Source organism: Panthera onca, chromosome A2, assembly GCF_046562875.1.
Source record: "Panthera onca isolate mPanOnc1 chromosome A2, mPanOnc1 haplotype 2, whole genome shotgun sequence".
NCBI classification, from domain to species: Eukaryota; Metazoa; Chordata; class Mammalia; order Carnivora; family Felidae; genus Panthera; species Panthera onca.
The window spans coordinates 77,594,388-77,609,644 of record NC_138340.1 but is presented as its reverse complement, the minus strand read 5'-3'; the positions used below and the strand labels follow the sequence as shown (position 1 = coordinate 77,609,644).

Sequence of the window (15,257 nt, the reverse complement as noted above, 5' to 3'; positions counted from 1 at the left end):
ATTCCGTCTGCCTTTTATGTATTCATGTTGCTGTACTGATGGTCTTACTGGGTTCACACGTTTCACAGTCCCCACTAGAGAGAACAAAGTAAGGACTCATTGCATTATGAAATCGATTTGTGGGAGGCCCTTGTTTTTTTTTTTTAATTAAAATATTAAAAAAAATTTTTTTGATGTTTATTTTTGAGAGAGAGAGAGAGAGTGTGGGGGAGGGATAGAGAGAGAGGGAGACACAGAATCCGAACCAGGCTCCAGGGGCCTCGAACCCACAAACCGTAAGATCATGACCTGAGCTGAAGTTTGGTGCTGAGCCACTCAGGCACCCCTAAAATAATTCTTTTTAAAAAAATGGTTTAATTTTGAGACAGCGAGAGCATGCACCCACGGGGTGGGGGAAGTGGGGGAGAGGGAGGGGAGAGAGAATCCCAAGCAGGTTTCACACTGTCAACTCAGAGCCTGTTGGTGGGCTCGATCTCATAAACTGACATCATGACCTGAGCTGAAGTCACGAGTCAGATGCTTAACTGACTGAGCCACCCAGGCACCCCGCCCTTAGTTTTTTCTTTAAAATTTTTCACGTACCTATTTTCTCCTGTTTTCTTCTTTCATATAGGTGTGAAATGGCATCTTGTTTTAGTAAAGAATTCTGAGTATGGAGTTTTATGTCTAGTTTTTCAAATAAAGTTTGTGTTCCTCAAAAAAAAAAAGCCAGAATAGTATTTTTATAGCATACATTAAGGTCTCTGGGCAAAGCTGGAAGCTCTTTGGGAGTACTTCCTCGTCCTAGTCCCAGGAAACCATGGTTTCAGGTTTGTCAGAATGCAGCAAAATCTTCTTTATTGTTCAACTTCTTATTTCCTAGCAGCAGAGATGCTGTCCTCAAATGGAAGACGTCTGTCTGTATCTGAGATCCATATATGAGAAAGCGCTTACTTTAATGGTGAAAAATGGAATTCAGGAGTCCATGTAGATGACATTTTAAGAAAAATTGATTCAACAGTAATTAGCCACTCTGTGTTCTTATTCACGGTTCAGTAGAATAAACTTGGCTTCAGTGTTCATTTTTTTATGTTTATTTTGAGAGAGAGAGAGAGACAGAGACAGAGACAGAGTGTGAGTGGGGGGAGGGGCAGAGAGAGAGGGAGACACAGGATCTGAAGCAGGGTCTAGGCTCTGAGCTGTCAGCACAGAGCCCAACGCAGGGCTCGAACTTAACAAACCATGAGTTCATGACCTCAGCCGAAGTCAGATGCTTAACCGACTGAGCCACCCAGGCACCCCAGCTTTAGTGTTCTTAAGATCTGAGGGTCCCTTCAGAATCAACTTCCTAGAGGAACCCCTTTTTAAAGGGCTCAAGTGTTACACCTGGATGAAAAAGAAGGTAGTGAGAAACTGACAGGTAATTTTCCTGAGTATAGACATTAGTGAGAAAGAGTAAAGGTGAAGTGAAGTGAGTGAAATCCCATTATTTTTTTCCTATAACAGATTTATTCACATTAAAGAAAATTTGAGAAATACAGAGAAGTAGGAAAATCCCTTACCACCACTACCAACCCCCAGTGATTTCCACATCCTCATATAATTCCTCATCTTTTTTATTTGCATGGGTTTTCTATTTTTAAAGTGTTGTAAACCGTTGTTTTTCATTTACTGTACCTTACGCTCCTATTTTATTTCTCATTTTATCAAATTGTAACATTCTGTTAGGTAAACATCCACATTATGAGTTAATTGGTCTCCACTGGCGATTTTGGGGGTTTGGGCTCCATATTTTTTCGGGGGGGAGCAGGTTTTGTGTCTGTGCGCACAGACTACTTTTCCATGTATAGGATTTTTCCTTAGAAATGGTTCTCGGGAGTAGGCTTTCTTTTTACAGAGTTCACTGTATACTCCCAGCCCTCTTGACCTGTGCTGATGTACGTGCTACTGGCAGTGCAAGAGTGTCCACTCCCTCCGCTCTTGTGAACAATGTCCCTTGTACCTTTGCAAATTTGAAAGGCAAAAGAAAAAAAAAGTTTTAATAAAAATTTGCACTTCTACAGTAGAGAGTGTGATCATAGTTTCTACGAGTATATTATAAATTGAGTTTTTAAAAATGCATGAGACAGACCAGGAAAGTGACATACAGCATATACTTAGAAGTGGAGAAGAGCATTCTGGCTGCTGTTTTGAATTGGCTAGGTGATAGTATAAGAGAGTAAACGTTACACAAGGTAACACCAGGTCTTTACAGCATAGCGTCGTAAGTAAGCCCCGAGAAGGAAGAACAGTAGAAGAAAAAAAGGCCTTGCCACCTTTGAGGAGAGTTCATGTTACTGAGGTGGTGAACTATTTTTTAGGGGGGCCTGGGTGGCTCAGTCGGTTAAGTGTCTGACTCTTAATTTCGGCTCAGGTCAAGATCTCACAGTTTGTGAGTGTGACCCCCACATCGGGCTCTGCACTGACAGCATGGAGCCTTTTGGGATTCTCTGTCTGCCTCTCTCTCTGCCCCTTGCTCTCACTCACTCTCTCAAAAATAAACTTTAAAAAACAACAACAACAGGTTTTTAGAATTACCAGACTTCGCCATTATAGTCCCTTGTTTTTTTCTTACCCGAGACCAGGAGCCTCCCAGCAACCTAGCATTGCACAATCCCATTGTCAAGGGAACACTGGCTGTTTATTTTCTGAAGTGGAACATTTTTATCCTTGTGCCCTTTTCTTATATTTGATATTTATCTAAAAATACCATTGCAGCGTCACCTGGGTGGCTAAGTCGGTTAAGAGTCTGACTTTGACTTGGGTCATATCTTACAGTTCATGGGTTCAAGCCCTGCTGACAGCTCAGAGCCTGGAGCCTGCTTCGGATTCTGTGTCTCCCTCTCCCTCTCCCTCTGCCCTTCCCCTGCTCATGCTCCATCTCTCTCCTTCCCTCTCTCTCTCTCCCTCTCCCTCTCTCTCTCCCTCTCCCTCTCTCTCTCTCAAAATAAAACATTAAAAAAAATAAAAATAACCATTGCATTCCTGACACTTGCAGAATGGGTATCCTAAATGACTTTGCAATTTTTCAGATTTGCAAAGAATGTTACATTTCTTTTTCTTCTCTCCTCTCCTTCTCTTAGCCATGGATGTGCAAGCATTTGAAAGGCTTTTGGGACCTTGCATGGAAATTATGAAAAGGAACATTGCCACTTACGAAGAACAATTAGTTGCCCTGTTTGGAACTAACATGGATATTGTTGAACCCACTGCATGAAGCGAAAGTATGGAACAAGACCTATAGTGACAAAATTACACAGTAGTGGTTAGTCCACTGAGAATGTGTTTGTGTAGATGCCAAGCATTTTCTGTGATTTCAGGTTTTTTCCTTTTTTTACATTTACAACGTATCAGTAAGCGGAGTAGTGATTTAATACTCTATAGGCTTTAACATCACTTTCTAAAGAATAGATCAAAACAATATTGACATACTGATGAAATGACTTTGTACTCCACAAAATTATGATCTCAGTGAGAGGTTTATTCAAATGATTGTAATATATTGAAAGTATCTGTGTGCAAGAAGATAATTGAAGGGTGTTACCATGGGCAACATGTGTTCATGTGGACTCCCTCGGATTGCTGTGTTAGTGACTATGCCCATGTAAAAGGGAACTTGGCAGTGAACCATGCTCTACAGCATGGCATCACATTCTTTTTACAACTCGCTATATATATAGTAAGTACAATTTTAATCATTTTTGTTTTCAAGTTTTTCTGGCTTGATAAGTTATGTGCTGGCCTTGGACTATGGCATAAAACATCATATGCAATTTTAAAACCTTTTATATTTTTGCAATAAAGTACGTTTTGACTTCTTTGGCCTAACGTCAGTAACCTACATGTTCCAGTGGTTTTAAGGACGGGCAATGTAGTCATTATGATAATAGGGAAGAGTCTTTTTTAGAGGAGAGATCATTAACACAGTTTCCTCATAAAACATACATCTACTTCCTTTTTTCATTGTATAGTTCTCTGTACTCTTAAAAAATTTGAGTTCGACATTTAATGTCACAGTTTTTTTTAAAGCTATTTAAACTTGTCTTATAGAAGCTGAAGATACTACATATGTTAAGGGAGGGGGGGAACTGTCCTATACCAAAAATATTTTGGAGTCCTTATCTACACGCCCACAGGATATTTCTCAGTTCTTCACTAGGCATACATAACACAGTCCTCTGCAGACATCTGTTCCCTTGGGTTTCCTTTATGGTGGTAGAAATAAATTTTTATAAACCATACATAAAGATAAAAGGAATTTCTGCCCAGTCCAGATGTACCATTAGACCTTGCCATTTGCATTAACGTAGACTCAAATGTGCAGGATGAACTCAGTTGTATAAATTTTCCTTGATAATTGATATGCTTATTATTCTGCTATATAAGATGAATTAAATTCCACTCAACCAAAGCAGTATTATTCTTAACGTGATTTCTAGGCCCACGTGACCACAGTGTTTGGAGAGCTTAATTCTAACCAGTTGTTCACTTTTAAATGAGCAATTTCATTTTGGGGAAACAGGTTTTAAAAAAACATATACCTGGGTAAAAATATTCTGTGGCTGTTATAGTGTGGTGTTATTAGAGAATGTTTATGGTCTGATATAATGAAAATATGGCTAAAATAGGTTCATTGGGTCATGTATATGTAAACAATATGTAAAGTATAACTTCAACCCCATTTTAGAACACTGTTTAACGATTTTGCAAACCTTCATGTAGGAAGAGAGCTTACTACATGAAGATGACTTCTTTTCTACTTCAGATTTTATTTTAAAAGTCATGTCTGTTAGACAAGAAAAAAAAAAAAAAACCGCAAAGAACCCACCCAAATTCCTGGTTCATCATTCTGTATTCTTTATCCACTTTTTCAAGATACCTTGTTGCATAAGCTGATTGTTAACTGTTCATGGAATAGCAAACAAATGCCTGTTTAATAGAGAATTCTGACCAAGGCTGTAAATGCCAGTTACATTATTTTCAGTATTGTTGGTTATATTTAAATTTACCTTATAATAAAGCACACTTTTATAATAAAATGTTTTTAATGAAGTTTTTTTTTTTTGTTTTGTTTGTTTGTTTTTCACTAATTTCTTTACTGGTACTTCCGTCGTGCATACTGCACTATGTGAAAGCCTGACTGAGATGTGGCCAATGGGAAAACTGCCCCCCCCCTCCCCACCGCCCCGGGCGTAATGCAACCAGGAAACATGGCTCTTTATAGCAATAGGTTTTTCACAAATTTTAACTATCAGTCATATGTGATATAAACATATAAACAATTATGGTCTGCTGCAGACCATTGGGCCATTTTGGTTAACGAAATAAACCTGGCTAATAGGGAATTTATATGTCAAAGTGTCTAATTAAAATACCTTAAGTTTCACTTGTGGATGTGGATGTCATTATTCAGTCACCAGCCAAGGTATTTTACTACTTGGAAATTCTCTGTTGAAGTTTCATTCAAGGATCCAGCATGTGCAACTAAGAAATACTCTGGAAGAACATTCTGTTAACACAAGTGCTTCTCCCTGTTTGTTTTATGGTGTGTGTTTTCTGCATGTCATGATGAACTAGGGCTTGGTGCATATATTTTTGCAAACGCTACCTGTGATACACGTTGGGTGAATGTATTTGGCTTACTGTTAGAAAGGAGTGGACCATTTAAAGTGTGTAGAAATGTGCAGGGGAGCCACAGGACACGAAGTGAAGGACTCTGGACTTTATTGAAATATGTAAGATTAAGTGCTGAGTCCTTTCTAAAGCATCTTGAAGATACTGATCTAGTTTTCCTAATTTTCTCAAGAAATGTTATATTTTCTTTTAATTTTTTTTAATGTTTATTTATTTTTGAGAGAGAGACAGCACGAGGGAGACACACAGTCCAAAGCAGGCTCCAGGCTCTGAGCTGTCAGCACAGAGCCATACTCGGGGCTGGAACTCACCAGCTGTGAGATCATGACCTGAGTCCACCCACGTTGGACACTTAACCGGCTGAGCCACCCGGGCACCCCAGGAAATGGTATACTTATAACAAGGACTAGATGACCTTTGGCACTTAAAGTTAACCATGTGTAATCCCAGAGGGGTAAGTAATACATCTGGATAAGCCATGGCTTTGTTAAATGACTGAAGAAGGAATTCTAAAATCTAAATAAAATGTTAGTACCTAATGGAGAAATGGAATTCTTAACACATAAGGGAGAAATAGAGTAATCAAGAATGCTGGCTTCTGAAATTAAGAGAGTATGAAGTACATACAGCCTGATGTTGAATATCAGAAAGAATTTTGACCCAAACAGATTGGAATAGGAGACCACCTTACCTCTTCCAGGATGTTTTTAAAGGCAGCAAAACTGGTTGGGCAACTGAAACTCTATGGTTGTTAGTCTTAACAGGTACTTTAAAAAAAAAAAAAAAACACCTTAAAAGTATAACGAGTTATGGAAGCATAAACAGTAAAGTATACCAGGTATTTGCAGAAGTCTTGTGTGCCCAACAATAACTATGGGAGCTTAAATCAATTCAGTCTGTGTAAGTGAGGAGAATCAGTGACTTTGCCCAAATCAGTTACCTGGTGAGTCCATAGCGGAACTCCCAGACAGCTGACATCTCTTGGTTTCCTGTGCAATTCTTGGTCTCCTAGGCTTTCCTATATTGAACCTATGGAGAAATTTGCATCAAATTTGCAGCACAGGTGTAGTACGATGCTTGAGAGGAAAACTTTATTTGACCAACAGATCTGGGTTTTTCTGTTCTTTTTTTATGCTGTAAATACATAAAGCCTAAAATTGCTAGGAAATCCTGAAGATGCATGTAACATTTACATTTAGGAAAACATGATGTATGCTGTGGAAGGAACTGTCTGCACCATCAAAAAGTATCCAAAAAAGGACACTTACTAGGTAGGTGGCTTCTCTACATTGTGGTTTAACCACAACCTGAGCATTGCCATCACACCCCCCTCCCCAAACCCCCCAAGACATACTGCAAAATGTATATACGTGAAATGTGTTAGTATCAATTAGAACGGAGTTGTTATAGTAAGTAAATGAAATTTTACTCTTAACTGCAAAAACGGAAAATGAGTTTTTTTTTTTTTTCCAGAGGCCAGCAAAAGCTTAAAGTGTGAGCTGGAAATGGACTCAGATGACAAAAGCAATAACCTAGAAGTGAAACTCTTTTAAGTGTTTTCTGTTCAACATCCAAAAAAAAAAAAAAAAAAGTTCAAGTAGAACCCTTGAGTTTATGAGCAGTAACTATGGTCAAAAATCTTGGATAAAGTTGCTTCTGATTGCTGGTTTTCCGTCTTTGTCCTAATTGGAAACCCACCTAGATCCCGCTGAGGAGCGAGAGGAGAAACATGTCTCCCCAGAACGCCACAGCCTCTGTTAGGCCTCTCCTTTCCAGATGCCTCTATTCTTGAAATGTATACAAATGTCATGTTTTAAAGCCAAGCAATTATTTTAGGAGAGATGCTCACTACAGAGACCTCTTTGGCAAATCTTTTTCTTGTAATTGGTCCTTAAATTAGCTGAACTTAAATAGCTTCCACATGTTTATTACTACAGCATGTTGTGATAGGCTGCGTAACTTGAAGGAACAGAAGTAGATAAGACAAATTTTGTATGCCTACGTGTGACTGGCACGGAGGGAGACGGAATGAGTGGGAATTGCACTTATCTTGTAAGCAGATGAGACCTGCCCTCTTACAATAACGATGCATGTGTAGAGCAAGGACACAGCACACGGAAGCTTGTTCAGTCAGTGTTCAAAACCACGCAGGGCATACAGTGTAACACATAATCTGCTATACAAAGATTTGTGCTACTTGTTTCCTCCTAACTTCTCGTTCCCTGGTTCAGCAGGCATCTACTGATTGAGAGCTCAGACAGCAAGATGCATATGAGATAGTGGCAGGGGAAGGAGGAGGTGATGTACATGTTGGAGGGTGACCAATGGAAGCAAAAATATGAAGTGTGGCACAGTGTGATAAGACTTGTGGTTTTAATTGCTTCTTATCGGGCTTGCCTCTAAAACGAGGTTCTTACGACTGGCAACAAAAAGAAAACACATAGATGAGGGCCTAGGGTAACAGACATGAGGAGAAAATACATGGGAGTTTTGTGTTAGTTCAGATAACAAGAATGATCTCAAACACATGAGAAGTCATTTGAAAGACAAAAACCTTCATATTTCTGCTTCTAAATTTTATAAATAGGAAGTAGGATTAAGTTGAAATTGTTGTTGCCTTCTCTAAATGTTCACATTCTCATTAAAACCAAATTGGACAACTTAACAAGAACTGAGGGCAACTGAGGCCACAAAGGGTAGTCTCCTGTGTCCTGAAGACACTCAAGTTTATTTTTCTTGACTTGGATCTCCTAAACCCCACACAGGTTCAGCAGTTTTACCTAAATTTCTTGCCTGTACGGCAGCTCATTATCTAAAGTTGCATCCATTCTTTTCTCCTCCCTGTTCGCAAGTCCATTCTTTCCAACATTCCCCGCCTCAGCAATAGCACTGACATACCATCAATACTCACCCACAAGTCCTATCCAGCCTAGAAACCCAACAATCATTTTTTTAAGAAGATTTTAGGTAATCTCTACACCCAACCTGGGGCTTAAACCCACAACGCTGAGATCAAGAATCGCATGCTCTACCGATTGAGCCATGTTGTGTTGTCTCCTCCCAACCAACCTCACCCCCCCCCCCCCACCCCGTCCCAGCCAACAATCATTCTTTAGTTCTCCTTTTCTCCTTAGTTCTTCCTCCTAAAGGCGATAGTGTTGAGACATTCACTTACACTGAAGAAAGGTCTTGCTTTATGGTCATCTGAGTATAATTTAAACTCATAGTTGAATCAAGAATTACAAGCACAACAGACATACTACTCCTTTCTAAAATGGCACTCATAGGCTCCCAGGCATTTCCTTACAATTTGAGTGTACCTGAGTACTTGGAATTATAAAATTCTTCTTCTTTTTTTTTTTTTTTTTGAGAGAAAGAAAGCTCACATATTGGGGGAGGAGGAAAGAATCTTAAGCAGGCTCCATGCTCAGCATAGAGCCCAACGTGGAACTTGATCCCATGACCCTGGGATCATGACATGAGCCGAAATCAAGAGTTAGATGCTCAACCGACTGAGCTACCCAGGCACCCCTAAAATTAATTTGTTTTAGTGTACAGTGGATATGGAAGGCTATTTCTAAGAGTTTAAATAATCTACCAAGAGAGAAACTATCTGAAAATTTGGGGCACTATTTTAGATCATACATGTGTTCCACTTCCTAGTTTTAGTACAGATGGTCCCATGTGGTTTGACTCACAATTTTTTGACTATATGATGGTGCAAAAGCAATGTGCACTCAGTAGAAACTGTACTTTGAATTCTGATCTTTTCGCAGGCTAGCAGTGTGCAGGGAGATCCTCTCTCATGACCCTGGGTAGGGCAGCCAGCCACAGCTCCCAGTCACTCACATCTGGTTATGAGGGTCCACAAACCATACAGTAACAGCCATTCTGTTTCTCACTTTTAGGACAGTATTCAATAAAATGCATGAGATAGTCAACACTTGATTATAAAATAGCCTTGGTGGGAGGTGATTTTGCTCAACTGTCGATTCATGTAAGTGTTTTGAGCCTTCTAAATGTTCATTTCCTTTTTAACAATTTGAACAGCGATATTCTCAATATGTAAACAATGCCCTGTACTTGAACTTAATCTTTCTTAGTCCAGCAAAGTAGTCATTGGTGTGCCAAATGTAGTGGAATTGAGGCAAATACATTGTTAAATTCTTAAATTAGGTAGTAAAGTAGTACTACTACCTTATAATACTACTTTAGGTAGTAAAGTTATGGTTAAAGGTAGTGAAAAAAAAAAGATAAATCTTCTTAACAAATCAGCACTTCATGTTTTTTTTTATGAAAACAAGTATTTTACAAACTGCTAGAAATACATTTTGATTTTAAATGACAACTTCTTGGCATAGTTTATTATGTGTTCTTTAATTGTATCTGTTTTAGTGAAAGAGTAGAATTTACATATATTTTCAAGATCTTACTAGTTTTTTTACTTTGATCTTTATTCTGGGTTATGAGTTGGTTGGTTTTATTAGTCACCAAGAATTAATGATGATGTTCCTGTTAAATATATATGAGGTACTACTGTGGTCATTTAGCTTCCCAGGAAAGTCAAAAGACAGAACTAATTATTCACTTTAAAGGTGTAGAGATTTTTTTTTAAGTAGGCTTCATGCTCAGTGGAGAGCCCAACACTGGGCTTGAACTCATGACCCTGAGATCAAGACCTGAGCTGAGAGATCCAGAGTTGGACATTTAACTGACTGAGTCCTGCAGATGCCCCAGAGCTGTAGAGATTCTAATACTGATATTTAATCAGTTGTGACTGAAATGTCAGAATTTTAGTCCCCAGTGACTTAGACAAAAATGAAAGTATGTGAAAATATTTCAATCTTTGTAGGCTCATCAATTGGCAAAGTGGTCAGCAAATAACAGGAACTAAGTATTTCTGCATGAGTGAATGAAAAAAAAAACTTTACAGGACTATTAAAAGGTACTTATTTATAATAATGTAAAAAATCTTGATCTGAAGTTGAAATTATTCTTCCCATCACTGTGTTCACCGATAAAAACATCTCCAGTAAAGCTTTTGGTAAGAACTTTCAGATAGAAAACCATTTATTTATTTAATTTATTTTGAGAGAGAGACAGAAAGCACGAGCAGGGGAGGGGCAGAGAGAATCCCAAGCAAGCTCAGTTCTGAGCACTGAGCAAAATGCTAGGCTCAGTCTCACAAACCACAAGATCATGACCTGAGCTGAAATCAACAGTCTTAACCAACTGAGCCACTTAACCAACTGAGCCACCCAGGTGCCCCATTGGATAGAAAACCTTTTAAAATAAGGTAAGGTTCAGCTAAAAACAGACCTCATGGTTTATGCAACGAATAGGGGTAAGGAGTGGCTCAGGCTTCTCAAAGCTCGTTTTTGGGGGAAGGAAAGCTGATTTTCAGTTTCCTTGTGGGAGTAAGACATAAATACTTCAAATTTTAATTTTAAACGATTAGGTAAATTCCACGATTTCTCTTTTTGTCAAAAAATGAAATACTGCAGAGGTACAGCAACCCTCCACTGCAAGGAGAAAAAAAGGAAGAAAAAAGAAAAAGGCAGGGTCACAGTCTAGTTCTTTTTTGGATCCCTCTATTATCTCTGAAAGATAATAAGTTCAAACCCTGTCCTTTCTTCTCAGTGAAAAATTTAGGTGTTTTGCTGGCCCTCAATTATTTTTAGGAAAAAAAGTTACTATTTGTGAATACAAGAACATAAATCTTTGATCATAGGGTAGACAGAACTATTTTAAAATAATTTCATTTCAAGGCTTCCAACAGGGAACCCCTAAAAGAACTGTAAAACTTTTTTCACCATGAGAATTATTTGGGATTTCTTGATTCATTGTGGCTTTCAGGCAGATTTAAAAATTCGAGAAATGCAGGGTGCCTGGGTGGCTCAGTTGGTTAAACTTCTGACTTCAGATCAGGTCATGATCTTGTGGTTTGTGACTTGGAGCCCCATATTGGGCTTTGTGCTGAGAGCTCTGAGTCTGGAGCCTGCTTTGGACTCTGTGTCTCCCTCTCTCTGCCCCACCCCCTCCCCTCTTCTTTCTCTCAAGAATAAACATTAAAAAAAAAAAAACAAAAAAAAAAAACTTCAAGAAATGTAGGGGGGGTAGTGTTTAAAGGAATAATCAGTTACGGTTAAGGGCTCTTTTCAGTGGTTTGACTTTATAGATTTCTAACTAATGTAAGTTTTCCTCTTAATTCTAAGCATGCATACAGTGATCTAAAGATATAAAACCTGAAGCATAGCTTAAATGATTAAACACTAAAAGTTCAAAGAAAAAAAAACTTAATAATGCCTTTTGAATGTTAATGGTAAAAACAATTATAGACTCCGTGGACTGTGATGGCCAGCCATGTTTAAAGTGAAGTTGACTATAAAGCCAGGGAAGCCATCCTCCTCTGGTGAGTCAGAGTATTAGTAACTTAAGGAGGAACTCCTAGTGGCAACGAAGTGGAAAGACATTTTTCTTTCATCAATGGGAAGTCGTCTGGAGGAAAACACTGGTTAACAAAAATTTACCAGGGAAACTTGGATGATTCACAAATTAGGTTTAGGTCACACGTTACGCCTCTATTACCTTAACGAGCAAGCTGGTCAACATGGAAAATACCGCTTTGGGTTGCCTCAATTTCTAAGTCAATAGTAATCGTCCACCCCCTTACAGCTTTATAAATTCTCCAGACCCTGAACTTTTCTCTGTTAGTCCCCAAGCCTTTCAGTGCCTGGCATACAGCCAGCATTCAACAAATCTTGGGTGAACTGATCAGAGCTGGCAAAGAAACCCTCTCAAGTTGCTCTCCGGGGGGTGGCCAGGAAAGGGTCGTGATAAAGAAATTCTAGTTCTTCCCATTGGAGCCCGATACCACCTTTATTATCCCCATAATGCCTGGGGCTGTGATTTGTGGGTGGCTTGGTCCCTCGCGAGGCTGCACTGCTTCCGCCTGTGCAGTCATCTCCTTCCCCTCGCACTAAAACAATACCTTGGCCTCCTGCCAAACTTTGAGCAGTGAGCGACTCTGCCTGTTTATGGCCCGAAATGGGTGCTGCGAGAGACTGGGGCTCTCCGAGTGCTAGGAGAGGCCCAGAGGAAGAGAAGAGGCCGAAGCTTTAAAACACTCGCTTCCTCCGCCCCCTCCCTTTTGTCCCAGACACCAAAACAAACGAGCTGATACACGTGTCCCTATGACTCTTGTTTACTATCAAGACAGCGCTGTGCACGCCCTTCTGGGATACGTAGTCCAACTAGTTTCTCTCGCCTGCAGTTTCCCAGAAGAACAGAGCAAGGCTGAGACTACGAATCCCACAATCCATTTCGGGGGCAAAGTTTGGCTTAGGTCCCCGAAGTCTCGGCAGCAATCCAATCCGAAGCGCTCACTCTAGTGATTGACACGCCGTCTTCTCCAGTAAACACAACACAAAAGTCAATACAAGCCCGCCTCCCGAGACGGACCACGGTATTACCCAATGGGAAAGGGGAATGTTCGAATGGCAGTTCCGTGGACCAATAAGAGGGCGAAAGAGCGGGGCGAAGGCTCAGCCCCCGGGGGGTTGAGGGAGGGGGAAGACGAAGCTTGAAAGACTTGGTAATGGCGACGGGTTTGGTAAGTAGGAAAGTTTCGGTGGAGGAATGAGAGAGGCGACGGGAGTAGTAAGGCGCGCCAGGGAGACCGGCGGCAGTCGGAGAGGGGATATACAAGCGGCTGGCGGTGTTGTCGTGTCCAGGGCGGCCCGCGCCGAGGCTGCCCTCACTCCGCGGCTGGTTTGTTGTCTTTCAGTTCGGGAAGGGGTGGGGGTGGGGAAGGGAGGGGCAGGATCCCGAGGGGACCGGGCGGCCGGGCGAGCTCTGGTCCGCGCTCCTCTTGTGCGAAGGGCTGCCCTCACAGTGGAAGCAATTAACCGTCCGGTAACTGCCCGCGGCGAACCCACCGGACCGGCACCTCCCGCGAGCTCACCTGGGCTTCGCGGCGGCGCGGCCCGAGGGGGGTCTCTGGGGCGGGGGCTGGGAGGAGTCGGCGAGGTCCGCGCTGTGGGCCCGGTTGCGCGGTGGGTGGCCCGGCCGGGTGCGGAGATGGGGCGGGCCTGGGCGGGGGAAGGGGCCGACGCGGCGCCGGGGCTGCCCAGGAAAGTTTGACTTCAACTCCGCGAGTGTGGGCGGAGGGTCGGAGGTTGGTCCCGAGTGGGTGGCCGGCCGGGGGTGGGGGACCCCAATGAGGCGCCGCCTCCACGGGGGGCCGAGAGGGGCTCGGGCCGAGCTGGGAAGCTCGCGGAGCCGCTGGGCCCCGGGGCTCATTGTTACGCATTTCGAATGAATGGGCTCCGAGGCGCCTGCGCGGTGCGGCTGAGCTGAGGGGAAAAACAAGCCTGGAGTCCAGGCTGCGGTCACATGATGGGGGGAGGGGAGGGGAAGGCCATGAATGGCGAAAGAAGGTGGGGGATGGACTTGGCGTGAACCGGGAGGCGCTGCCTCTGTGACCGAGAGCCCAGGCTTGGCAGGCGATTCCAGTCTCCGCCTTCCAACCTATGCTGCTGCCCCAGGCAGATTAAAACAAAACAAAAAAGAATCCGGGCGAAATCGACAGTGGGGGCCGGGTTTTTGTAGCTTCCTTAAGCCCTGCACTCTGTCTAGGGGATTTCACTCAAGCTGTGCGTTCTACACTGCCTAAGAGTTCGTTCTTCAGGAGTTTTCACCAAGAATCGTTTTTAAAAGCAGCACTGACGACAAGGCAGTACTCCAGTCTTTAGCTCAGGCTGCCACTTAGGCTAAGACCGGAGGAGGGTGGTAGGGAGTTGGGTCTGCTAGGAAGTGTTGGGAGTCCTACCATCAATTCCCGACGAAGTGCCGTAGATTTATTTCCCACTAACGAGCAGTAACGGATGACTCCCAACAGTGGTTTTGAATTAAAATTGCCTTTTAAGAATTAGAATACTTTTAACATTTGTAAATACTTTTCTGTTGCTTAACTATTGATAATGATCTACACTTGTAATGTATTCCTAGTACTTTCATTCCCCCTCCCTTTTTTTTTTTTTTTTTTTTTTTGCTATTGTCTTTTGTTTTAGCTTGCTAACAAGGATGTTGGGGTAGTCTGTTCGGTGTCCTAGACTAAGCTACAGTAGCTTATCCCTCGGTACTTGTGGGTGTGTGGGAGGGTATGTTCCGAGACCCCCTGTGGATGCCTGAAACGAGGGAAAGCACTGAACCCTATACATGCTGTTTTTTCTTATGAGGGTTTATAAATTAGTGAGGTATTAATACTAGCTAATAAGAGAACAAATATAACAATACACTGTAATAAAAGTTGTGTGAATGTGGTCTTTCTCAAAATACCTTATTGTCCTGTACTCACTCTTCTTGTGATGATGTGAGCTGATAAAATGCCTGTGTGGTGAGATGATGTGAGGTGCATGACCTAGGCATTGTGACTTAGTTTGGCTGCTATTGACCTTCTGACTGTAGGTCAGAAGGAAGATTGTTTCCAGACTCGGTTGACCTTGGGTAACTGAAATCACAAGAGTGAAACCTCGAATAGGGGGAAACTACTGTAATCCATTTTAAATACCTCAGTTCTTCACTTTAGAGATATAAGTTAATTG

General features: G+C 41.7%; 2 protein-coding genes and 1 long non-coding RNA gene across 4 annotated transcripts in view; 2 read left to right on the top strand and 1 right to left on the bottom strand.

The window, feature by feature from the left end:
* PRKAR2B (protein kinase cAMP-dependent type II regulatory subunit beta) overlaps positions 1 to 4,100 on the top strand; it is a 100,022-nt gene extending 95,922 nt beyond the window's left edge. The window contains exon 11 of the mRNA XM_060633777.3: positions 3,102 to 4,100. Within this exon, the coding sequence (XP_060489760.1) occupies positions 3,102 to 3,235 (134 nt within the window). The 3' untranslated portion in view covers positions 3,236 to 4,100. The remainder of the gene's footprint in view (positions 1 to 3,101) is intronic.
* On the bottom strand, positions 1,580 to 15,060 carry LOC132679850 (uncharacterized). Its single transcript, XR_009610351.1, has 2 exons — positions 14,992 to 15,060; positions 1,580 to 1,981 (listed from the first exon to the last, which is right to left on the bottom strand). It is a non-coding gene; the product is annotated as an uncharacterized LOC132679850 (long non-coding RNA).
* Positions 12,897 to 15,257, top strand: part of HBP1 (HMG-box transcription factor 1) — a 30,107-nt gene continuing 27,746 nt past the window's right edge. The window contains exon 1 of one of the 2 annotated variants that reach the window (XM_060633773.3): positions 12,897 to 13,264. In XM_060633773.3, coding sequence (XP_060489756.1) covers positions 13,250 to 13,264 — 15 coding nt within the window. In that variant the 5' untranslated portion in view covers positions 12,897 to 13,249. Of the gene's footprint in view, positions 13,265 to 13,330; positions 13,423 to 15,257 lie in introns of those variants that run through there. The other variant, XM_060633772.3, reaches the window with a different exon arrangement.